Here is a 26,608-nt window from a genome sequence, read left to right on the forward strand (position 1 = left end):
TGATGGATAAAAATAGCATCATGATGTACTTGCAATTGCAAGTGCCTGGCCTCAAAATAATTACTCACCAGTGTGATCTGAAAAGACAATTGTGACTTTTTTTATTTGGATCTTAGTACAGTATCTAGCCTATTTATAAACGTTAACAACTTTTCATTGGCTGAAAGTTCATTGCATTATATTTTAAACCGGGCCTCCCTTACGTGAGTCAGGTGCCCCGTTCAAAGCCCATGCGATGTAGCCTCCAAACAAAAGTGACCTAATTCAGGACGTATAGTAATTTGTACGATTATGTGTTTTAGCGTGCATTGTGATTGCTTTGTTAGACACTTCAAACATTTATTTTGAGGAAAATATATATTGAATGTTTCTGGACTGCACGACGCTGCCTTGTTGACAAAATGACCGATCAGCACAGATTACTGTTCGATTTGGAAAGGCGCTCCTCCCTCACCGCTTTCGTCCGATGACGTCATGGGCATTTGCCCGGTGTCGGCGGCTCAGAATCCGCCCATTGTCACATGGTTTAGAGCCCGGTCTTTATCGAATTCGATTGGTTAAAAAGGCATGGAGCGTGCAAGTTCCTACATTTTTGTTGGATACTGGCGTTGCCTGTCAATTACGTACATTCGTGTCACAAAATGCAACCTCGACAACGATGCGAAACTGTTTACGGTTGCACAGAGTCTACAGTGTTGTGGCTTCTGAATGGATGTGTTTTATCTAACGAATCTATTGGAAAAGTTATTGTTGAGGTCCGAGCATAACTGAAAATTCCTTATCGGGGTGTCAAGAGCAACTCGATGAACAGATAATTCCGACGAAATGGACACGGGAAAGTGCTGAACATGACTCCATTGGCGCCGCTGTTCTTCCGATACGAACGTTATTGAGTAACTAACGTTAGTTCGAGGTTGCCAGACTTCATTCGTCCAGACTTTTTTTTTTTTAGACAAAGCCAACTACGGCTACAAGACACGGAATACAGTATTTATTTTCTTGTGAGAATAGTATGAATTTCATCATGAGAGTTCGCTTTAAATTGTAAATGTTCATATTATCTAGCTAGCTAACTGTGTGTTTTAACACGTTAGCCAAGAAGCTAGCTAGCGGTAGCATTTTTTGGTCTGTCATTTACAGTACATGGTATAACGTTACTTGTTTTCTCTGAAATAACTAGTTAGCTATAAAAATGACAACACAAGCAACAGGTATATTGCAGAAATTACAAGTTAACAAATACACCCAGCAATTTAGTTAGGCAATGTTTCTGTTGTCAGACAATTAGTTAGTTAACGTTAGCCTAGCAACTTTGGCTTGTTAACGCGTAACGTTCGTTTTGTAAACAGCTCGCTGGACTCTCAACAAGCGGACCGAATTATGCGGGTTTTACATGGAAACTGATTAACAAGCTACACTAGTGGATCCAACACGGAGAAGAGGTGTTCTTTAAAGCTTGCGGTTCACTCCATTATTTCAAGTTGGAGAATATTTTGATGCGGCTGGGCTGGAAGACATAGCCTACGTGTGGTAACCTCTGAATCTGTCTTCGGTGCACTTGTAAAACATATTTTGACGTTATAGTTTATGCACCACAATGTCGGCTATATCTGCGACTGAGAAAGTGGACGGGTTCACACGAAAATCAATGAGGAAAGCCCAGAAACAGAAGAAATCTCAAGGGTCGTCCCAGTTCCGAACTCAAACTCTTACCGAGCTTTCACCCTTGCCGCAGCTCAAAGGTAAGACCAACTACTAGAGGATTAACAATTCGGCCTGAAATAGTGTCAATGAAAGGGTGGTGGTGTAGTGTTGATACTTTCCCTTTACACCTGCAAACGTGATCAATACCTGACGTACTCAGACATCGATCTGTATAGGGATACAAATGTGTTGGTGGTGAATGCAACGCCGAAGCTATAGGTAGCTAATAACAGTTGCGATGACATGCATATTCAGCTTCTGTTCCTGGGCACCCAGCTGTGATCTGTGTTCAGGTGTGCTCACAAGGACTGAAGTGCAATCCTTGTAAATTAGGCTACATTGAGCTGATGCGATTGATCTAATTGCAGATACTGTTGTAAATTGTACACTGCGTACGTGGTGCTGATCTCTGTTCTGAAATCTTCTCTCCGCCGGTGTGAGTTCCTCCATTCTCAGAAATGGCACCGTTGTTATGCATGGTATCTGTTATTTTGACAGAGGGGACTGTGGTGAGACACAGGTACAGATACGCACACACATGCTAGCACATGCACTCTACACAGACGTACATTGTAATATTGTTGTATGGTTGTGTTATACATTTTGTATTGTAGATATGTAGTGGTGTAATAATGTTGTACTGTATTATCTTTCGTTTTGTGTGATGCAAGTGCCTGGATGTGTTTGGACCCCAGGAAGGATAGCTAATGGGGATCCCTAATAAAAACAAATACATGTTATTCCTGCCAGCTACATATTGTACCATACTACTATCACGATTCACCTGGATATTTGTTGAATAACGAAGTATGTGGTTATTTTCCTGTATGAGACATTTGGTCCTAAGGCCAGACAATTACACTAATGTCTGTTTTGAATACATGCAAGCAAGCTACAGAGCTCTCTGTAAACATAGGCCTACTACAGTATTTAATAACTTTATATTTTTTGTTTTGGTAAAGAGAAGCCTGTGTATTAGGGCACCCAAGTGGCGCAGCAGTCTCAGTGCTAGAGGCCTCACTACAGACACCCTGGTTCGAATCCAGGCTGTATCACAACCGGCCGTGATTGGGAGTCCCATAGGGCGGCGCACAATTGGCCCAGCATCATCTGGGTTTGTCCGGGAAAGGCAGTCATTGTAAATAAGAATTTGTTCTTAACTGGCTTGCCTAGTTAAATAAAGGTATTTAAAAAAAATCTATGTCCCTTTCTGAGAATTTCAACCCAGTTGCAGAGATTGATATGTTTTGTACACCTTGGCAGCCAGGATAATTGTAATCTGTTCTAGCTACTGTAACTTGTGTTATAGGATATTTCAAGATTGATACTTTAAACAGTTGCCTCTAATTTCTATAGTCTAGTCAAATTCCTCAATCCAAAACTGTCAGACACACATTGAAACCTATGGGGATCAGGTTGCTTCATACTCCAGTATTATTGGAGTTGATGAGAGAGGTTCAGAATACCAGAATCCACTTTTAAGTGCATACTTTTATCTTCATTCAGGAATTTTGCCAAATTCAGTCTTGGCTACATATCTTAATAACACGTGTGAATTGAGCAACAGTGATGAACTTCCCTTTGTCAACTCCACATGTTACAAGGTCAAGAGCTTGGTTGTTATCTGATGGACTCCCACTGTGGATTGTCTGTCCCCAGGTCATGTGTACAGTTCATTATAGGAACTCTCCAAATGTAGCTTAATGGTATCTGTGTTGTAATGACAATTTGATCTTTAATGTTGATGCAGAGTAATAGAGATTTTGGCACAAGCCTGTCTGGGAGAGAAATGTCAATGTATTCAGGAATAACATGTGTCCATACATTTGAATCAATGTGCTTCCTTTCACCTTAAGAGGCCATTTTGAAGACTCAAAATTTACCCTGTCCTCACAACTACTGCATGGTATTGTGAAGACTCCTGAAACTTCATTTTCTAAAGCAAAACCTCTCACTGATTTCAGCAGTCAAGTTCAGACAAGTAGCCTTCCAACATGTTGAAATGGTAAGGGGAAAGTGCAGACACACTAAACCTTGGGCCTACATGGCATTGACTTGATTACTGCTGCTTGTGGTTTGATGAAACGCTTGACTGGTTGTTATTTGTGAGGTTTTGTCTTTGTTTGGTTAGAAAGGTAATATGCAGTTAGTTATACACTACACTGAATGAAGGCATTGATGGATATTACAGAGTAACGTGTCATAAACGGCCCCACACCAGCGGGACCAGAAGGACAGGTGCAGAGGGAGAGACCCTAGGGGGCTTTAGGCTTCCCTCAGTGGGGTGGTCTCCCACCAGGCCCCAAGTGTCCGGTCTGGAGTGTGAAGACATGCACTTTGCTTGGAAGCCTCTGCGTTGCAACCTAGCGGTGCCAAAAGCCCTCGTCACTCCTAGAAAGCCTATGTAAATTACAATTGCCAGAACAGCCCAGAAAATGAAAATAATTATGGACGTTTTGGGCTGTAAAATGAGATTATTATGATCAAGTTTGATCCCCTCGGTTATTTTAGAGTCACAAAGGTCCTTAGCGAACATTTTTTGTTGTTGGTGCCATTCAGCAATATGGCGCGCTTCAAATTCAATCAGGAGTTTTCCATAGGAATAAATGGATGACGTCAGCGCTTTCACTATCTATTGGTTTTAATGTCTATGGGGAGCACATGGTAATGGATAAACAAGCTCTTTCTGAATAGAAATTGAACATTTCTATGTTGGCATCAGTATTCATTTGATCAAGGAAAGTAATTGGACTAATTATTTTAATTGTTTAGTACCTAGTAGTTATATAGTAGTAGACTAGCCTAGGATGTAGTTTCATGGCCCTTTCTATTCTGATAGTTGTAGTCAACCATAACCTCGAGGCTACTTTTGTATTCTTGCGTCTGTGAATGGGTGGCATTTTTTATTAATGACGTCACAGACGGGTTCAGCTCCGGGTGGTGATAATGCTGGCGTGACTCACTGCTTTGAATGGAGGATTGTGTAGAGGAGTTTGTGTGTGTATATTTATTTATTTTTATATATTTTCATAAACTGATAAAACACAGGTACAAAATCAAGGTGACTTACAAAGATGAGGCCCAAGTGCAAAAGAGGGTAATGTAGTGTCCACCACTAAATAATCATTGTGGAATCTGAAAAGACACATATCCCAAAAGCATGATGGAGTACTACGTGCACATGCTAACAGAAAGTAACCAGGTTGGTAGCTTGCGTGTCATTGTAACAAAGTATTTATAAACAAAAAATCTCAAATAAATAGAAAGCCTATTGCATAGATACAATTGTATCATTGATTTTGGCCCAATAGGTCTGACACATTACCTCTTTCAATGAGCTTTCTGTTTTGATAGGGTTATTTTGCTTGCCTAAAAACCCTAAGGCCTACCTATACCTACAATTCTGCATCCCTGCCCAGCCTGGCAAGAGTGGCCCGAAGGGTGTTTAGCATCCTCAGTAGCTCTGTAAGCGCAGAGAGGGTATTCTCCGCTACTGTCAAGGCACCATCGCATGAGCCTGAAGCCACAGACTCTGGCCAAACTCGTGTTTCTAAAAGTGAATTCAAAGGTCTAATAAGTCCTTTTATGTTTCATTTTTACTTAATTCTAAGTAAGTCACAGCCTATATGTGCAATTTAGACTAATGATTTAATACAACTAAATGTTTAAATGCTGAGTGCTCAATGTTCCTGCCAGCCTAGTGTCGCACTCGCAAATGCTTCACAATGTATTTCTTTGTAGTCTATGGCCTTGAAATAATTGAGATAATAGGCTAATAATATAGCCTAAATAATTCATTTTTTTTAGTCTACCTGTCTGTCTCCTGACTAATTATTTAGTGTTTTATGTGCTGTTTAATATGACATGTAGCCTATTTGAAATGATGAGCGCCTCTTAGTCACCTTTTTGTTTTATAAAAAATATTATCATTCAAGTCATATAGTTTGGTTCCAAAACCAAATGGTATGCTATGTAGTCACAAAAATAGATGGGTGTTGGTTAAATTGATTTTAATGAATGGAGTGAAGTTGTCGTGAGCAAGGAGCGGTTTCTTCCTGTGAGCAAGGAGTGTTTTTTTTTTTTTGCGGAGCGGTTGGAAAAGACATGAGTTGAATTATCGACTGCTCAAGTCCGCTCACATACTCTGGTACCAAGTAATGTGATGTTTTTTCAGCCTTTCAGACAGAATGACCTGCAGAATGATTGACTGTCCCTGTAAAGCTGTGCAAGAATGCATGCTTATTTGAGTGACTTCAAAGTAATTAGGCACAGTTGTTTGCTGTGAGGAAGGGAGCTAACTGGACGTCTTGCTGGGGAGGTGATTGCCATGTCCGGGATGTGTGTGTCAGACAAGCTTCTGATTCCCACACCAACTATCTCTCACTCTCCCTTCCTTCCTCCCTCTCTCTCCTTCCCTCTCTCTCTGGAGCAGAGAACTTAGCCTACCTCTCTTGTGTTGCCTAATCTGTCCATTCCTCTGACCCCCTTTTGTCCCATCTGTGAGCCTGTAATAGCAGAGCTAGACTAATGCATGAGTGAAATGGGTTGCGCAGAGGAGGAGTAGCTCACCTCTTGTGTTGGTGTAGGCTCTGATGTGTCAAATGAGCAGTGGTTTTTGAGGCAAAGTTCAATTGGGGCAATAATGTATTTGCAGTTAGCTGTGCGTGGGTGTGTGTTTGAATCCCACATAGAGGTTTACCCCGTGCCCATTTGATTGCTGACTGTGGTTCCATCTGTGGTTGAAGTCCAAGGAATGGTTCCCGTCTGCTCCCCAGAGGACTCACTCTGGCTCTCCCATTTGTTTCCAATCAACTACTTTTTAAATAACTCACCCAGGTTGATTTGCTGTTTCACTCACATTGAAATATTCCCTGGGTATAAAGATAGGTGGCCTGTTTTGATTTATTTTAAATCCATACTCTTGACAGGAAGCAACGTCGTTGTGCAGCTCGGATTTTATAACATTGTCTTAGCTGTGTCTGCACTGATAGGGGAGCGATAGCTTTGGATTCATACAAATGCCTCTGTCGTGAATAAAAAGTGATTTCCTCTGGAACAGTCCTGAACAATTAGCCCACACACGTGGGCCTATTTCCTACAACACAAACAGTTTGACATTGCTCATATTTCAATGCATGCTAAAAGGCTTGCCTACACATCTGAACCTACAGTGCCTTGCGAAAGTATTCGGCCCCCTTGAACTTTGCGACCTTTTGCCACATTTCAGGCTTCAAACATAAAGATATAAAACTTTATTTTTTTGTGAAGAATCAACAACAAGTGGGACACAATCATGAAGTGGAACGACATTTATTGGATATTTCAAACTTCTTTAACAAATCAAAAACTGAAAAATTGGGCGTGCAAAATTATTCAGCCCCCTTAAGTTAATACTTTGTAGCGCCACCTTTTGCTGCGATTACAGCTGTAAGTCGCTTGGGGTATGTCTCTATCAGTTTTGCACATCGAGAGACTGACATTTTTTCCCATTCCTCCTTGCAAAACAGCTAATATGGGGTGCAACTCCATATTAGGAAGGTGTTCCTAATGTTTTGTGTGTGCGTGCCGTACCAGTGAAAAGTTTGGACACCTACTCATTCCTGGGTTTTTCTTCAAAGTAGCCACCCTTTGCCTTGATGACAGCTTTGCACACTCTTGGCATTCTATCACCAGCTTAATGAGAATGCTTTTCCAACTGTCTTGAAGGAGTTCCCACATATGCTGAGCACTTGTTGGCTACTTTTCCTTCACTCTGAATTCCAGCTCACCCCAAACCATCTTAATTGGGCTGAGTCCAGGTGATTGTGGAGGCCAGGTCATCTGATTCAGCTCTCCATCACTCCAAATAGCCCTTACACAGCCTGGAGGTGTGTTTTGGTACCTTGTCCTGTTGGAAAAACAAATGATAGTCCCACTAAGCGCCAACCAGATGGGGTGGCGTATCGCTGCAGAATTGTGTTGTCATCATGCTGGTTAACTGCCATGAATTCTAAATAAATCAGTGTTACCAAAAATCTCAAATTTGGACTCATCAGACTAAAGGACAGATTTCCACCGGTCTAATGTCCTTTGCTTGTGTTTCTTGGCCCAAGCAAGTCTCTTCTTATTGGTGTCCTTTTTAGTAGTGGTTTCTTTGCAGCAATTCAACCATGAAGGCCTGATTCACGCAGACTCCTCTGAACAGTTGATGTTGAGATGTGTCTGTTACTTGAACTCTGAATCATTTATTTGGGCTGTAATCTGAGGCTGGTAATTCTAATGAATTTATCCTCTGCAGCAGAGGTAGCTCTGTGTCTTCCTTTCCTGTGGTGGTCCTCATGAGAGCCAGTTTCATCATAGCGCTTGATGGTTATTGTGACTGCACTTGAAGAAACTTTCAAAGTTCTCTACTACATAATGATTGGCTAGAGATAATGCATAAATCACAGTATAACAATCTTGGGAACTGCTACAGCTGTATAGAAGCTCCTCTTCCTTCCTCCATTGGAGATGCTGGAGTGTTTATAGCCCCGTGTTGTGTGAAAGATACCGAAATGATGACTCACTGGGAGGCCGGCATGGTTGCCATGGCAGCCAGAAGCCCTGCGAGGTATTTCGCAAAGCATGTTTGACAAATTTGAGATTTTCCCAAAGATAGCTGGCTTCATTTGAAGTCAGACTTCAGAGGTGTTTTAAAGATGGATCTGATCAAAACCCTGCCAGTCTTGAAGCGATTGGTCTTCAGGGGTGTCAAACACGGATTAGTTAGGTCGCTAGCTTAGCTAACTCGTATCCTGCTTTGTCAAATGCACATAGATTGATAGGCTTTGTCATGTGACTTGTTTCCACTGTGTGTGCCAACAGACCGGGAATCAATTCATATTTATTTTTAGATCAAAGGGGTACGGCATGCAGCTTTCATGTAGCTCAGTGGATGAGTCTGTCTCTTTTTATTAATGTGAAAACTGACTCATTTGCAATAGATGCCTGTCAAGTGGTAAATATGAGTGCTCTCTGCCGACCACAACCTACCAGACATCATCGATCACTCGCATCACTTTTATTGTTATCCCATCACAGCCTGGGTGCTATGGCAGGCAACTGTGTGTGCACATTCATTCGGAATCGTTCTTTGTGTGTGAGTGCACTCAACCTTGGGTCATGAATGTGACACTGGGTGTGTAACCACAGGGTTGCGAGATTGCCCTGTTGATTATGTAATAGTAGAGCAATACAAATGTAAAGCTTATAGCTTTTTACTAGTACTAAATATGATAAGTTAATCAGCTGATAGGCCAGACTGAACAATGCGAAACACCATGCATTTTATTTCCCCCAGGTGATTAGTTGAGAATGGGACATGATCTGGTATACAGTCTAGTGGTGTAATATCATGTCTCACTCTACAGGAGGCCAGACCTCTAAGCACAGCCCCGGCCCCCTCAGTCTGTCCGGCTGATAGACCTCTTTCTCAGAACCCAGTAACACCTACTCAAGTGACACCGTGTCCCATGGACGGAACCGTCGTAACGTGAGTAAAAGACCCCTGTGCTACAGTTACTGGGCGACCGGTGGGAGTAACACTTTCAGGACACAAATTGTTATGCCCAAAATAAACCTAATGAAAATGATTGCCATTCCTTCCAGGTTATCTTGTTTTCCTTCTCTCTTTTAAACATCACTGGACTGTGTAAAAGCTCTGGCCAGTCCCTTATGAAGCCCAGGGTTTTGTTTGTTGTGTTGAGTTTTTTTAAATATTAGAAATCAGGCTGCGGGGAACCTGCTGAGAGTCCACTGGTTGTATGTGTGGATCCTTAGTTTGCATTGACTCACTCTCCAGTACATTATAGCGTAGAATAAGTAATGCTTAGCAATTACAGTGAATGACTGAAGGGAGCATATTCTTTAGAACATATTGGACAGATGTTTAGAGTAGATAGAATTTTGTGGGATCACACCTGCAGTTGAGCCTTTTTTTACACTTCGCAATCTCAAGACCTATTACATGATCAGTTATGCTGTCATTTCACCATATTCATATAACCCTAGAGTTCTTCCTTTGTTAGAAGCTAACCAATGTCTTGAGATTTCTGCTAATTCTCCTCTCCTGTTCTTGCCTGTATTACTCAAGTTAGATATAAAAGAGCAGTTGTCACCAGGCCCGCTAGGCCTCCTGTTTTTGTAGCAAAACTGTTTAATCTGCTCATTGACAGCTGTTTTCTGTTTTCGTCACATGTTCAGCCGGCATCATTCGCCTGGCGACTGATTCATTCGCCACCCAAACAGTTTAGCAGCTGTAGTTGCAGCGGCAGCCTGTCAGGGGTTGTGCGGTATCAATTGCCATGCATTAATCTCACATTTAGCCTAGCCTACACAAGGTCCTTTTTTCCATATCAAATTGTATTTGTCACATGTGCCGAATGCAACAGTGAACTGCTTACTTCCAAGCCCTTAACCAAAATGCAGTTTTAATAAAAAAAAGTGTTAAAGTATTTACTCAAATAAACTGAAGTAAAAAAAATGAGTCAATGTGCGGTTAGGTTAGTTGAGGTATTTGAGGTAATATGTAGGTAAAGTGACTATGCATAGATAATAAACAGAGAGTAGCAGCAGTGTAAAAATGGTGGTGGGGGACAATGCAAATAATCTGGCTAGCCATTTGATTAGCTGTTCAGGAGTCTTATGGCTTGGGGGTAGAAGCTGTTAAGAAGCCTTTTGGACCTAGACTTGGCGCTCCGGTACCGCTTGCCGTGCGGTAGCAGAGAGAACAGTCTATGACTAGGGTAGCTGGAGTCTTTGGCAATTTTTTGGGGCCTTCCTCTGACACCGCCTGGTATAGAGGTCCTGGATGGCAGGAAGCTAGGCCCAGTGATGTACTGGGCCATACACACTACCCTCTGCAGTGCCTTGCAGTTGGAGGCAGAGCAGTTGCCATACAGGCAGTGATGCTCTCGGGTGCAGCTGTATAAATTATTTTCAGTCTCCTGAAGGGGAATAGGTGTTGTGCCCTTTTTATAACTTCCTTGGTGTGTTTGGACCATGATACATAGTTTGTTGGTGATGTGGACACCAAGGAACAACCTGCTCCACTACAGCTCCGTCGATGAGAATGGGGGCGTGCTCGGGCCTATTTTTCCCTGTAGTCCACAATCATATCCTTTGTCTTGATCACGTTGAAGGAGAGGTTGTCTCTGACCTCCCTATAGGCTGTCTCATCGTTGTCGGTGATCAGGCCTACCCACTGTTGTGTCGTTGGCAAACTTAATGATGTTGTTGGAGTTGTGCTTGGCCATGCAGTCATGGGTGAACAGGGAGTACAGGAGGGGACTGAGCACGCACCCCTGAGGGGCCCCTGTGTTGACAATCAGCGTGGCAGATGTGTTGTTTACGTACCCTTATCACCTGGGGGCGGCCCAGTTGTCCAGGATCCAGTTGTAGAGGGTGGTGTTTAGTCCCAGGGTCCTTAGCTTAGTGATGAGCTTTGTGGGCACTATGGTGTTGAATGCTGACCTGTAGTCAGTGAATAGCATTGTCACGTAGGTGTTCCTTTTGTCCAGGTGGGAAAGGGCAGTGTGGAGTGCAATAGAGATTGCACCATCTGTGGATCTGTTGGGGTGGTATGCAAATTGGAGTGTGTCTAGAGTTTCTGGGATATTGGTGTTGATGTGAGCCATGACTAGCCTTTCAAAGCACTTCATGGCTACAAAAGTGAGTGCTTCAGGTCGGTAGTCATTTAGGGAGGTTACCTTGGTGTTTTTGGGTACAGGTACTATGGTGGTCTGCTTGAAACATGTTGGTATTACAGACTCTGTCAGAGTCTGGTTGAAAATGTCAGTGAAGACCCTTGCCAGTTGGTCAGCGCATGCTCGCAGTACACGTCCTTGTAATTAGTCTGGCCCTGCGGTCTTGTGAATGTTGACCTGTTTAAAGGTCTTACTCACGTCGGCTACGGAGAGTGTGATCACACGTTCGTCCGGAACAGCATGCATGCTTCAGTGTTACTTGCCTCGATGCAAGCATGGAAGTTACTTAACTTGTCTGGTAGGCCTGTGTCACTGGGCAGCTTGCGTCACTGCTTCCCTTTGTAGTCAGTAATAGTTTGCCAGCCCTGCCACATCCGACGAGCGTTGGAGCCATTGTAGTGCGATTCGATCTTAGTCCCGTATTGGCACTTTTCCTGTTTGTTGGAGGGCATAGCGGAACTGCTTATAAGTTTTCGGGTTAGAGTCCCGCTCCTTGAAAGCGGAAGCTCAACCTTTAGAGGTAGACCCTCCCTCCCTGCATGTGAGCAAAGATAGTTAAACTTTTGCAGGGACATATACAGGATGCTACCCTCCACAACATTACCTTCACTCCAGATCAAAACTCCAAACCTACAACCTAATTTGGCACAAAATAACCTGGAAAGAATAATTATATCAAGGATTCCTTTTTCCAAGCTATACAGAGGGTGCTCTGGCAAACAAAGTCCTGAGAACCTGGAACTGAGACAGACCAGATACAACTTCAATTAGCACTGAGGTGTGAAATGAAAGGTGTCGAAGCCTTTGAGCCCAACACATGGGCAGGCTATCCCACTCAAATCCAGAGGCCTTTGAAGCTGTTCAGAGACCATATTCTACAAGAAATCATCTCCAGAAATTAAAGCTTCTCCCAAGTGGATGTGACACCTACCCTCGTTGCCTGCTGCACTGCTGCTTGGATTCCACTTGGCGATCTGTTCACTGTCTGCCCTGACTTGTGTACCCCACCCCCTCCTCCTCCTCTCCCGAGCTTTCGCTCGCCTCCAGCTCACAGGCACTGTTGGGGCGAGTGACTCTGAACTTACAATGGCTAGCCCTAAGTCATTATGTTTGTTTTCTTGTGCATCTTGCTATTTGCCTCATGACTCCTGCATGCTTTGTTGACTATGGACTTCCTTGTTTTTTCCAACCTTGGGACAGACTATGTTTGTTCCCACACTCAGGACTCCGACTCTAACCACCTCTCGCCACCTTTGTATTCATGTTTCTTGATGAAATTGCTGTACAACATGATCTTGTTGCCATGCCAGCTCTCCTTGTCCTCGGCCGTGCCTTGATTGAATTTCTGTTGACGATATATTGAAATGTGCATGTACACCCTGGCCTATATACTGTTGCGAGCCCCAAATCTGACTTGTGCGCTGATATCTGCTTCACTATTTTCTGCACATTAACACTAGAAGCTTACTACCTAAAATTGATTAATTGAAAGTGTGTATTCACAGCTACAATCCAGATGTGTTGGTCATTACTGAGTCGTGGTTAACCTGTCTATGACTAGCGGTACCTCCTCCGCAACAGCCAGGGAAAGTGCAGGGCGCCAAATTCAAAACAACAAAAATTTCATTAAAATTCTTCAAGCATGCAAGTATTTTACACCATTTTAAAGATAAAATTCTCGTTAATCCAGCCACAGTGTCTGATTTCAAAAAGGATTTACAGCGAAAGCACCACAAACGATTGTTAGGTAACCACCAAGCCACACAAACACACAGCCATTTTTCCAGCCAAAGAGAGGAGTCACAAAAAGCAGAAATATAGATAAAATGAATCACTAACCTTTGATGATCTTCATCAGATGACACTCATAGGTCTTCATGTTACACAATACATGTATGTTTTGTTTGATAAAGTTCATATTTATATCAAAAAATCTCATTTTACATTGGCGTGTTATGTTCAGTAGTTCCAAAACATGCAGTGATTTTGCAGAGAGCCACATTAATTCACAGAAATACTCATAATAAACATTGATTAAAGATACAACTATTATACATGGAACTTTATCTAAACTTCTCCTTAATGCAACCGCTGTGTCAGATTTCAAAACTTTATGGAGAAAGCAAACCATGCAATAATCTGAGTACGGCCTTTAGACAACAAAGCAGCCAAAAAGATACCCGCCATATTGGGTAGTCAACATTACTCAGAAATAGCATTTTAAATATTAACTTACCTTTGATATTCATCAGAATGCACTCCCAGGAATCCAAGTTCCACCATAAATGTTTGATTTGTTCGATAATGTCCATCAGTTATGTCCAAATATCTTCTTTTGTTAGGGTGCTTGGTAAACAAATCCAAACCGCGTTCAGGTCGCGCCGAACGTCGGACGAAAAGTTCAAAAAGTTACGTTACAGCCAGTAGAAACATGCCAACCTTAGTATGGAATCAATCTTTAGGATGTTTTTAACATAAAACTTCATTAATGTTCCAACCGGACAATTCCTTTGTCTGTACAAATTAAGTGGAATGTAGCTATCTTTCACATGAGCGTGCCAGACCGAGGCTGTGGCACTCTGCCAGACCACTCACTCAAAGAGCCCTTATGAGCCCCTCTTTTAGAGTAGAATCCTCAAAACAGGTTCTAAATACTGTTGACATCTAGTGAAAGCCTTGGGAAGTGAAACATAACTAATATCCCACTGTATCCACTGAGTTGAAAAGCTACCAACCTCAGATTTCACACATCCTGGTTGGATTTTTTTCTCAGGTTTTTGCCTGCCATATGAGTTCTGTTATACTCACAGACATCATTCAAACAGTTTTTTAGAAACTTCAGTGTTTTCTATCCAAATGTACTATTTATATGCATATTCTAGCTTTTACGGCTGAGTAGCAGGCAGTTTAATTTGGCACGTTTTTCATCCAAGCTACCCAATACTGCCCCCCCCCAGATGTTAACCTTTTCTGATTTATAACCTTTTTCGGCAAGACAGATCTTCCAAATGTGGGAGAGTGGCAATCTTTACCAAGGATCACCTTCAGTGATCAGTTGTCCCCACCAAGTCTGTCCCGAAACAATTTGATTGGCAGGTTTTAAGCATTAAACTTTCAAATAGCTCTTCGTTGACTGTCTCTGTGTGTTATTGTCCTCCATCAGCACCGGCATGTACCCTACCTGCCCTAAGCTCTCTCCTGGCCCCTTACACTAAGTCTGAATTTGTCCTGCTAGGTGACCTAAACTGGGACATGCTTAAACCAACTGACCAAGTCCTAAAGCAATGGGACTCCCTAAATATTTCTCAGATTATTACCAATCCCACAAAGTATGACTCCAAACACCCAGAAAAGGCTACTCTCCTTGACGTTATCCTCACAAATAATCCTGATAGGTATCAGTCTGGTGTTTTCTGTAATGACCTTCGTGATCACTGTTTTACAGCCTGTGTTCGTAATGGCTGCTCAGTAAAATGAGCTGACCTGATTTGTCATAGACGCTTGGTAAAAAAACTTTAATGACCAAGTCTTCCTTCATGAGTTGGCCTCTGTAAATTGCTATAGAATCAGCTTGATCCCCTCTGTCAACACGTGTACTCAGGTTGACTGGCTCTCGTTCAGACAAATGAGAAATAAGTGCTCTCAGGCTATCCGGAAGGTCGAAGTTAGTTACTTTAAGGAGCAGTTCTCTCTGTGGGTCTAACCCCAAGAAGTTCTGGGAAAACTGTTAAAGATCTGGAGAATAAACCCTCCTCCACAGCTGCCCATGTCCCTTAAGGTTATGTGGAACCTCTTGGAACTACCCATCCCGGATCCGGGAGAATTGTCATCAACTGACACTAATATTACTAGAAAATATTCATATTCATGGAATCACAAGTGAAATATAGTGAAACACAGCTTAGCCTTTTGTTAATCACCCTGTCATCTCAGATTTTGAAATGATGCTTTACAGCCAAAGCAAGACCAGCATTTTTGTAAGTTTGTCGATAGCCTAGCATAGCATTATGTCCAGCTAGCAGCAGGAAGCTTGGTCACAAATCAGAAAAGCAATCAAATTAACCGTTTACCTTTGATCTTCGGATGTTTTCACTGACGAGACTCCCAGTTAGACAGCAAATGTTCATTTTGTTCCATAAAGATTTTTTTTATAGCCGAAATACCTCTATTTGTTCTTCACGTTTGGTTGAGAAATCCACTGGAAACTGCGGTCACGACAACGCCGAAAAATATTCCAAATTAGATCCATAATATCGACAGAAACATGGCAAACGTTTTTTATAATCAATCCTCAAGGTGTTTTTCAAATATCTATTCGATAATATGTCAACCGGGTCAGTTGGCTTCTTAGTAGGAGTGAGAGAAACAATGGCCGCATTTGTCTATTATGCACAAATCCCTCTGAGAGCCACCAGCTGACCACTGACGCAATGTTGTCGCTCACGCTAATTTTTCAAAATTAAAGCCTGAAACTATGTCTTGTGACACTAGACACATTACGGAAGCCATAGAAAAAGGAATCTGGTTGATATCCCTTTCACTGCTCAATAGGGACGCATAGGAACGCAGAGGTTTCTAAATAAGTCTCTTCCTGATTGGATTTTTCTCAGGCTTTCGCCTGCAATATCAGTTCTGTTATACTCACAGACAATATTTTTACAGTTTTGGAAACTTTAGTGTTTTCTATCACAAACTGTCAATTATATGCATATTCTATTAAATGGTCCTGAAAAATAGCCCTTTTTACTTTGGGAATGTTATTTTTCCAAAAATGAAAATAGTGCCCCCTAGTTTCAAGAGGTTAAACTTGACCAAGGCTGCCCCCATCATCGCAAAGCCTATCTCTGACATTTTTTACTTCTCCTCTCTAGGGAGGTTCCCATTGCTTGGAAGGCAGCCATGGTTCATCCTTTATTTTAAGGGGGAGATTAAGCTGATCCTTACAGTTATAGGCCTATTTCTATTTTTCCTGTTTATCAAAAGTGATGGAAAAACTTGTCAATAATCAACTGACTGGCTTTCTTGATGTCTATATTATTCTCTCTGGTATGCAATCTGGTCTCTGCTCAGGTTATGGATGTGTCACTGCAAACTTAACCGCTCTGGGATATGTGGGACGCTAGCGGCAAAAGCCAGAGAAAATGCAGTGCGCCAAATTCAAATAAATTACTATAAAAATCAAACTTTCATGAAATCACACATGTAAGATACCAAATTAAAGCTATACGTGTTGTGAATCCAGCCAACGTGTCAGATTTCAAAAAGGCTTTTCGGCGAAAGCAAACGATGCTATTATCTGAGAGTAGCACCTCCGTAAACAAAGAGAGAGAACATATTTCAACCCTGCAGGCGTGACACAAAACGCAGAAATAAAAATATAAATCATGCATTACCTTTTGACAAGCTTCTTCTGTTGGCACTCCAATATGTCCCATAAACATCACAAATGGTCCTTTTGTTCGATTAATTCCTTCGATATATATCCAAAATGTCAATTTATTTGGCGATTTCATCCAGAAAACACCGGTTCCAACTTGCGCAACGTGACTACATAATATCTCGAAAGTTACCTGTAAACTTTGCCAAAACATTTCAAACTACTTTTGAATACAACTTTAGGTATTTTTTAAAAGTAAATAATCGATAAAATTGAAGACAGGATGATCTGTGTTCAATACAGGAAGAAAACAAACTGACGCTACCTTTCTGGTCACGTGCCTCTAACAAACAGTACACTTGAAGTGACCCTCGTTTTGAACAGGGCTACTTCTTCATTACACAAAGGAAAAACCTCAACCAATTTCTAAAGACTGGTGACATCCAGTGGAAGCGGTAGGAACTGCAAGAAGGTCCCTTAGAAATCTGGATTCCCAATGAAAACCCATTTGAAAAGAGTGACCTAAAAAAAAAAAAATCTGAATGTTTTTTCCTCAGGGTTTCGCCTGCTACATAAGTTCTGTTATCCTCACAGACATGATTTAAACAGTTTTAGAAACTTCAGTGTTTTCTATCCAAATCTACTAATAATATGCATATCTTATCTTCTGTGGATGAGTAGCAGGTAGTTGATTTCGGGCATGCATTTCATCCGGATGTGAAAATACTGCCCCCTGTCACCAAGAAGTTAAAGGTCCTCAATGATGTCACCATAGCCCTTGATTGTAAGCAATGTGGGGCTGCTATTTTTATTGACTTGGCCAAAGCTTTTGATACGGTAGACCATTCCATTCTTATGGGCCGGCTAAGGAGTATTGGTGTCTCTGAGGGGTCTTTGGCCTGGTTTGATAACTACATAACTACCTCTCTCAAAGAGTGCAGTGTTTAAAGTCAGAACATCTGCTGTCTTAGCCACTGCCTGTCACCAAGGGAGTACCCCAAGGCTTGATCCTAGGCCCCACGCTCTTTCAATTTACATAAACAACATAGCTCAGGCAGTAGGAGGCTCTCTTATCTATTTATATGCTGATGATACTCTTATACTCAGCTGGCCCCTCCCCGGATTTAAACGCTCTACATCAAAGCTTTCTTAGTTTCCAACAAGCTTTCTCTGCCCTTAGCCCTGTTCTGAACACCTCAAAACAAAAGTCATGTGGTTTGGTAATAAAATGCCCCTCTCCCCACGTGTGATTACTACTTCTGCGTGTTTAGAGCTTGAGGTAGTCACCTCATACAAGTACTTGGGAGTATGGCTGGACGGTACACTCTCCTTCTCCCAGCACATATCAAAGCTGCAGGCTAAAGTTAAATCTAGACTTGGTTTCCTCTATCGTAATCGCTCCACTTTCACCCCAGCCGCCAAACTAACCCTGATTCAGATGACCATCCTACCCATGCTAGATTTACGGAGACGTAATTTATAGATCAGCAGGTAAGGGTGCTCTTGAGTGGCTAGATGTTCTTTACCATTCGGCCATCAGATTTGCCACCAATGCTCATTATAGGACACATCACTGCGCTCTAAACTCCTCCGTAAACGGGTCATCTCTGTATACCCGTTGCACGACCCACTGGTTGATGCTTATTTATAAAACCCTCTTAGGCCTCACTCCCCTCTATCTGAGATATCTACTGCAGCACTCATCCTTCACATACAACACCTGTTCTGCCAGTCACATTCTGTTTGTATTTATTATGGATCCCTATTAACTGCTGCCAAAGCAACAGTTACTCTTCCTGGGGTCCAGCAAAATTAAGGCAGTTTATACAATTTCTAAAACCTTACAATACATTCACAGATTTCACAACACACTGTGTGCCCTCAGGCCCCTACTCCACCACTACCATGTATCTGCTGTACTAAGTGTGTGTGTATGCATGTGTCTGTGTCAATGTTTGTGTTGCTTCGCAGTCCCCGCTGTCCATATGGTGTTTTTTTTAATCTGTTTATTAAATCTAATTTTACAGCTTGCGTCAGTTACTTGATGTGGAATAGAGTACCATGTAGTCATGGCTCTATGTACTACTGTGTGCCTCCCATAGTCCGTTCTGGACTTGGGGACTGTAAAGAGACCTTTTGTGGCATATCTTGTGGGTTATGCATGACTGTCTGAGCTGTGTGCCAGTATTTTAGACAGACAGCTTGGTGAGAGCTCCTATACATAGCATTAACAGAGGTTGTGTTTCATAAAGACCTAGGCATGCTGCATGGACAGGTTTTATACATTTCAAACAGGACATGTAAATACCCTCCCGAATGCATGGAAGCGGATCTGAAGAGCACTGGATTTGACACAATATCCTTTTTGAAGGGGCCTTTTTCGAACATTTGCTAAACCTGTGTGCTACCCAGCCAGCATAGATGTTATCTGCATATGAGAGTTTTAGGAGCTCTCAACATGTCAATACCTCTCACAAATAAAAGTAGTGATGAAGCCAATCTATCCTCCACTTTCAGCCACATTTAATATTAGTTCTCTGTGTACATCCAAGGGCCAGCCTTGCTGCCCTGTTCTGGGCCAATTGCAATTTTACTAAGTACTTTTTTCTGGCACCTGACCACACGGCTAAACAGTAGTCAAGGTGAGACAAAACTAGGGCCTGTAGGACCTGCCTTGATGATAGTGTTGTCAAGAAGGCAGAGCATAGCTTTATTATAGACAGTCTTCTCCCCATCCTTGCTACTACTGCACCAACATGTTTTGACCATGACAGTTTACAATCTAGGATTACTCCAAGGAGTTTAGTCATCTCAACTTGCTGAATTTCCACATTATTTATTACAAGTTTATTGCAAGTTTTTTTTATGCTTTTAGTTTTCAAAATATTTAGGGTTAACTTATTCCTTGCCACCACTCTGAAACTAACTGCAGCTCTTTGTTGAGTGTTAAAGATCCCCAAAGCACACACATACCTGGGTCGCTATCTTTTCAGTTCGCTGCAGCTAGCGACTGGAACAAGCTGCAACAAACACTCAAACTGGACAGTTTTATCGCAATCTATTCATTCAAAGACTCAATCATGGACACTCTTACTAACAGTTGAGGCTGCTTCACGTGATGTCTTGTTGTCTCTACCTTCTTGCCCTTTGTGCTGCCGTGCTATGTTTTTGTCTTGGGTCTCTTTATTTGGTGTTGTCTCATGTCGTGATGTGTGTTTTGTCCTATATCCGCATTTTGCCTTTTGGTAGGCCGTCATTGTAAATAAGAATTTGTTCTTAACTGAATAGCTCTCTGCGGATGTGGCCTGTAATCCGTGGCTTCTGGTTGGGGTATGTGCGTACGGTAACTGTGGTAACAACGTCAACGATGCACATATTTATGAAGCCAGTGACTGATGTGGTGTACTCCTCAATGCCATCGGAATAATTCCGGAACAAATTCCAGTCTGTGCTAGCTAAACAGTCCTGTAGCTTAGCATCTGCTTCATCTGACCACTTTTTTTTTATTGACCGAGTCACTGGTGCTTCCTGCTTTAGTTTGTGCTTGTAAGCAGGAATCAGGAGGATAGAATTTTGGTCATATTTACCAATTGGAGAGCTTTGTATATGTGTGTGTGGAGTAAATGTGGTCTAGAGTTGTTTTTTTTCCCCTCAGGTTGCTCATTTAACATGCTGGTAGAAGTGAGGTATAATGTATTTAAGTTTCCCTGCATTAAAGTCCCCAGCAACTAGGAGCGCCACCTCTGGATGAGCATTTTCTTGTTTGCTTATGGCCTTATACAGCTCGTTGAGTGCTGTCTTAGTGCCAGCATCGGTTTGTGGTGGTAAATAGACAGCTACAAAAAATATAGATAAACTCTCTTGGTAAATAATGTGGTCTACATCTTATGAGATACTCTACCTCAGGCGAGCAAAACCTCGAGACTTCCTTCGATTTTGTGCACCAGCTGTTATTTACAAGTGGACACAGACCACCACCCCTTGTCTTACCGAAGGCAGCAGTTCTATCTTGCCGATGGACCGAAAACCCAGCCATCTGTATGATATCCATGTCGTTGTTCAGCCACGACTTGGTGAAACATAAGATAATACAGTTTTTAATGTCCCGTTGGTAGAATAGTCTTGATCGGATCTTTTCCGTTTTGTTGTCCAATGATTGCACGTTGGCTAATAGGACTGATGGTAGAGGGTGATTATTCACTCGCCGTCGGATCCTTACAAGGCACACTGACTTACATCCCTGATATCTCAGTCTCTTCTTCATGCGAATGATGGGGATTTGGGCATTGTTGGGTGTCTGGAGTAAATCCTTCGCATCCGACTCGTTAAAAAAAACATCTTCATCCAGTACGAGGTGAGTAATCACTGACCTGATGTCAGCCATAATAGACGGTAGAAGAAACATTATGTACAAAATAAGTTACAAATAATGTGAAAAAACACGCACAATTGGTTAGTAGCCCGTAAAACGGTTGCCATCTCCTCCGGCGCCATCAACGTTCTAGGACGTTTTTGGATCTTTACCCATTTTGACATTTAATCACAGATTAAAGGGGAACTAATAGTTTCTAGTAGTATTTTCTCCTTCGGTAGTAGTGTTCTGTGGACTTTATATAGTGCATTTGGAAAGTATTGAGACCCCTTGACTTTATTCACATTTTAATGAGTTACAGCCTTATTCTGAAATTGATTAAATAAATGTTTTCTTCATCAATCTGCACACAATTCCCCATAATGACAAAGCTAAAACAGGTTTTGAGAAATTTTAGCATATTTCAAGAACCCCCCCCCCCCCCCCTGTAAATATCACATTTACATAAGTATTCAGACTCTGTTGAAGTACCTTTGGCAAGGATTACAGCCTAGAGTGTTCATGGGTATGATGCAACAAGCTTGGTACACCTGTATTAGGGGAGTTTCTCCCATTCTTCTCTGCAGATCCTCTCAAGCTCTGTCAGGACGGATGGGGAGCGTCACTGCACAGCTATTTTCAGGTCTATTTTCACACTCTGTGTGCTTAGAGTTGCTGTCCTGTTGGAAGGTGAACCTTCACTCCATTCTGAGGTCCTGAGCGTTCTGGAGCAAGTTTTCATCAAGGATCTCTTTGTACTTTGCTCCGTTCATCTTTCCCTCGATCCTGACTAGTCTCCCAGTCCATGTCACTGAAAAACATCCCCACAGCATGATGCAGACACCACCATGTTTCACCGTAGGGATGGTGCCAGGCTTCATCCAGAGGTTAAGCTTGGCTTTCAGGCCAAATAGTTCAATCTTGTTTTCATCAGACCAGAGAATCTTGTTTCTCATGGTCTGAGAGTCTTTAGGTGCCTTTTGGCAAACTCCAAGCGGACTGTCGTGTCTTTTACGGAGTGGCTTCTGTCTGGCCACTCTCCATAAAGGCCTGATGGGAGAACCTTCCAGAAGGACCATCTCCACAGATGAACTCTGTCAGAGTGACCATCGGGTTCTTTGTAACCTCCCTGACCAAGGCCCTTCTCCCCCTATTGCTCAGTTTGGCCGGGTGGCCAGCTCTAGGAAGAGCCTTGGACATTTCAAACTTCTTCCATTTAAGCGTGATGGAGGCCACTGTGACTCTTGGGGACCTTCAATGCTGCAGAATTATTTTGGTACCCTTCCCTAGACCTCGTCCTTTGACCTCATGGCTTGGTTTTTGCTCAGACATGAACACTCAACTATGGGACCTTTTTTTAGACAGGTGTGAGCCTTTCCTTATCATATTCAATCAATTTAATTTACCATAAATGAACTCCAAGTTGTTGAAACATCTCAAGGATGATCAATAGAAACCGGCTGCATCTGCACTCAATTTCAAGTCTTATAGCAAAGGGTCTGAATACTTATGTAATTAAGGTATTTCAGTTTTTTTTATTTGTACATTTGCATAAATGTCTAAATCAGCTTACACTTTGTCATTATAGGGTATTGTGTGTAAATATTGGATTTTATTTATTTAATCCTTTTTACAATAATGCTGAAACATAAAAATGTGGAAAAAGTCAAGGGGTCTGAATACTTTATGAATGCACTGTAAGTCGATATTCAGGTTTTTCTCCCATGGCTGCAGGTGTGTTTTGCCTGTTAATCAGAGAGTGGAATACTACTTATCACGATATTAAGTGAACTTTGGGTAGCCTCTCCAATTTGACCCAAAGTCATGTAGTATTAATAATACAAGTAATAGCCATAATAATCTGACCATCTGCCTCTCTCTCAACTTGTGCTTTTTCATCTCCTCACTGTTTCTGTCTCTCCTTATCATGATGGGAAATGTCCCAACATTGGCAAAATAATCATATCATCGAAATTGGGTGCATGTGAACTTCAAAACAGTTTGTCTGCTAACAAATCATGTTTAGTAGATCCAGTACAGAAGGCAAAGCTGCACTCGTTTGTACTCTGTGTGCGCCCATGTTTTCTCGTGTGTGTGTGTGGTGTGCGCTTGGGTGTGTGTTGTTGCAGGGAGTGGGCACTTCCAAGGTCACAGAAGGAGTGCAGTATTAAATAACATGCCTGTGGTTTTTCCGTCTGCTTGCTTTTCTACCCCAAGGGAGCTATAAGCTCATTGATACTTTCACTGTGAAGGAAAACTAGCCCAACTGGGGATGGCATACTAGGGTGTAAATGGGGGCAGCTGCATGGGTAATATATCACCTACTGCACGTGTCAAACTCATTCAACAGACGGCTGAGTGTCTGCAAGCTTTCACTCCTCATTGTACTTAATTGATGAATAAAGTTCACTGATTAGTAAGAAACTCACCTGGTTGTTTAGGTCTTAATTTTACACATTGAAAGAAGCCAAATACCAGCAGACACTCTGCCCTCTATGGATTGGGTTTGACACCCCTGCCTTACTGCTTTTACCGAGGATGGCAAAGGTCATTTTCCCCGCATGCCCACTTTGTGCTTGTTTTTGTCTCTCTCCGGATGGCTGCTTTTCTAGGAACTGTTGCTAGGCACGGTCAGGGCACCCAGTGCATTTAAGCACTGAACGTACGTAGTTTGGTGTATTTAATACAAATATGTGATGTTTGTGGTCCATCTGTGGATGATGAGGTGTGACTGTACAAGAGTTTTGTTTCTATCACCATGGTGGTCATTTCTTCAGTAGGCTCAAATGGCCCCTAGAATTCTAGCTGGATCAACAGGTAGGCCTATTTGATTATGCTAGGCTATATAGACCTACTATTAAACGTGTAGGCCTAGTCCTTTTTATGCTTTCTCAGGGTTCTACATGAACTTTTCCCACATTTTCAGTTGGTGGCACCAGCACATGATTTGGTCGCACCAATTTTTAAATGAATATATTTTTTAAATAATTGATAATGACCTGGCCTGTGTCTGATAATGTACCTGCATTCCATACAGGACCAGGCTAATAATGACTAGCCATCTTTTACATTAGCATGCCCGTGTGTTCTTATATGGATTTGGATATATTTACTGTAACAGCAAAGGAAAGAGACTGTTCAAATAAAGTGCAACATGTATTTATAGCAGATTTCAAAGTCCCATGTGTTCTTTTCTGTGAAATCCTCTAATGGGCAGAATAAAAAAATAAAGATGATAATAAATACCATACTTGATACCACAAGAAAAAGCAGGGAGTAGGAATGTGATTTCCCTCACTTTTCAGGTTTTTGCTCTCAATATGTTATTTAATACAAAAAGCAACTATGTTAAAACCACATCAGGGGTCCATTTTTTTAGGTCTGGGAAAATGTTTTTTGTGTGTGTAGTTACCCTTTTATTCAGGTGTGCACCAGCCAGACAGGTTTTTTTGTTCGACTTGTGGTGTTTCTGTAGCACACTTGTGATATTTTTATTTATTTTACTAAATACAAAGCCCACTGGGTTGACGCAAATAATCAGGATTTTGCCAGGTAAGCAGGCTACTTTATAGTTCCCTTTTTAATTGCCTTTCCATCTACCAGAAAACGGTTAGACTATCATTAGCATCGCTAATGGCTACACACACACACACACACACACACACACACACACACACACACACTGGGGCAAAAAAGTGAGAGGCCTGTAATTTTCATCATAGTTGAAGTGTACCTATGATAGACAAAATTAAAATAAGTATTTGGTCTATAACAAAAGTTTATCTCAATACTTTGTTATATACCCTTTGTTGGCAATGACAGTGGTCAAACGTTTTCTGTAAGTCTTCACAAGGTTTTCACACACTTGCTGGTATTTTGGCCCATTCCTCCATGCAGATTGCCTCTAGAGCAGTGATGTTTTGGGGCTGTTGCTGGGCAACACGGACTTTCAACTCCCTCCAAAGATTTTCTATGGGGTTGAGATCTGGAGACTGGCTAGGCCACTCCAGGACCTTGAAATGCTTCTTACGAAGCCACTCATTCGTTGCCCGGGCGGTGTGTTTGGGATCATTGTCATGCTGAAAGACCCAGCCACGTTTCATCTTCAATGCCCTTGCTGATGGAAGGAGGTTTTCACTCAATCTCACGATACATGGCCCCATTCATTCTTTCCTTTACACGGATCAGTCGTCCTGGTCCCTTTGCAGAAAAACAGCCCCAAATCATGATGTTTCCACCCCCATGCTTCACAGTAGGTATGGTGTTCTTTGAATGCAACTCAGCATTCTTTGTCCTCCAAACACGACGAGTTGAGGTTTTACCAAGAAGTTATATTTTGGTTTCATCTGACCATATGACATTCTCCCAATCTTCTTCTGGATCATCCAAATGCTCTCTAGCAAACTTCAGACGGGCCTGGACAGGTACTGGCTTAAGCAGGGGGACACATCTGGCACTGCAGGATTTGAGTCCCTGGCGCCGTAGTGTGTTACTGATGGTAGGCTTTGTTACTTTGGTCCCAGCTCTCTGCAGGTCATTCACTAGGTCCCCCCCGTGTGGTTCTGGGATTTTTGCTCACCGTTCTTGTGATCATTTTGACCCCACGGGGTGAGATCTTGCGTGGAGCCCCAGATCGAGGGAGATTATCAGTGGTCTTGTATGTCTTCCATTTCCTAATAATTGCTCCCACAGTTGATTTCTTCAAACCAAGCTGCTTACCTATTGCAGATTCAGTCTTCCCAGCCTGGTGCAGGTCTACAATTGTGTTTCTGGTGTCCTTTGACAGCTCTTTGGTCTTGGCCATAGTGGAGTTTGGAGTGTGACTGTTTGAGGTTGTGGACAGGTGTCTTTTATACTGATAACAGGTGCCATTAATACAGGTAACGAGTGGAGGACAGAGGAGCCTGTTAAGGAAGAAGTTACAGGTCTGTGAGAGCCAGAAATCTTGCTTGTTTGTAGGTGACCAAATACTTATTTTCCACCATAATTTGTAAATAAATTCATAAAAAATCTTACAATGTGATTTTCTGGATTTTTTTCCCTAATTTTGTCTGTCATAGTTGAAGTGTACCTATGATGAAAATTACAGGCCTCTCATCTTTTTAAGTGGGAGAACTCGCACAATTGGTGGCTGACTAAATACTTTTTTGCCCCACTGTAGGTATGTAGGTATGCAGATAGATCCTACTGCTGCGATTGGATAGAGCGAGGCTGTAACTCTTGTCATAACTCTCCTGTGACAATCTGAAGGATCATGTTACAGTGGGTCCGCTCTACAGCGTGCTCTCTGAGGGGGAGAGCGGGAAATCAACTGTTTTTTTTTATGGTGGTCATAAAATACGCTGCCTCTGTGCTCTGTAGTGTTCGAGATTGGAATGTAAACTGTGGAACACAGAGACCCTTGGACATCAAAAGCTTTAATAATTAAACAATATTTATATTTTTGAGAATGTG

The 26,608-nt window shown here is 42.1% G+C and overlaps 1 protein-coding gene across 2 annotated transcripts in view; it reads left to right on the forward strand.

The window, feature by feature from the left end:
* The first annotated feature begins 566 nt into the window (after positions 1–566).
* The window catches only part of LOC110522027 (serine/threonine-protein phosphatase 2A 56 kDa regulatory subunit alpha isoform), a 135,230-nt gene continuing 109,188 nt past the window's right edge, over positions 567–26,608 (forward strand). The window contains exons 1-2 of one of the 2 annotated variants that reach the window (XM_090232370.1): positions 567–1,742; positions 9,093–9,214. Coding sequence is in view for 1 of the 2 variants with exons in the window: in XM_021600089.3 (XP_021455764.1) it covers positions 1,598–1,742 (145 nt within the window). In the remaining variant the exon portion in view is untranslated. The remainder of the gene's footprint in view (positions 1,743–9,092; positions 9,215–26,608) is intronic. The other variant, XM_021600089.3, reaches the window with a different exon arrangement.

This window comes from Oncorhynchus mykiss, chromosome 4 (genome assembly GCF_057628025.1).
Source record: "Oncorhynchus mykiss isolate SJ-2025 chromosome 4, ASM5762802v1, whole genome shotgun sequence".
Classification (NCBI taxonomy): domain Eukaryota; kingdom Metazoa; phylum Chordata; class Actinopteri; order Salmoniformes; family Salmonidae; genus Oncorhynchus; species Oncorhynchus mykiss.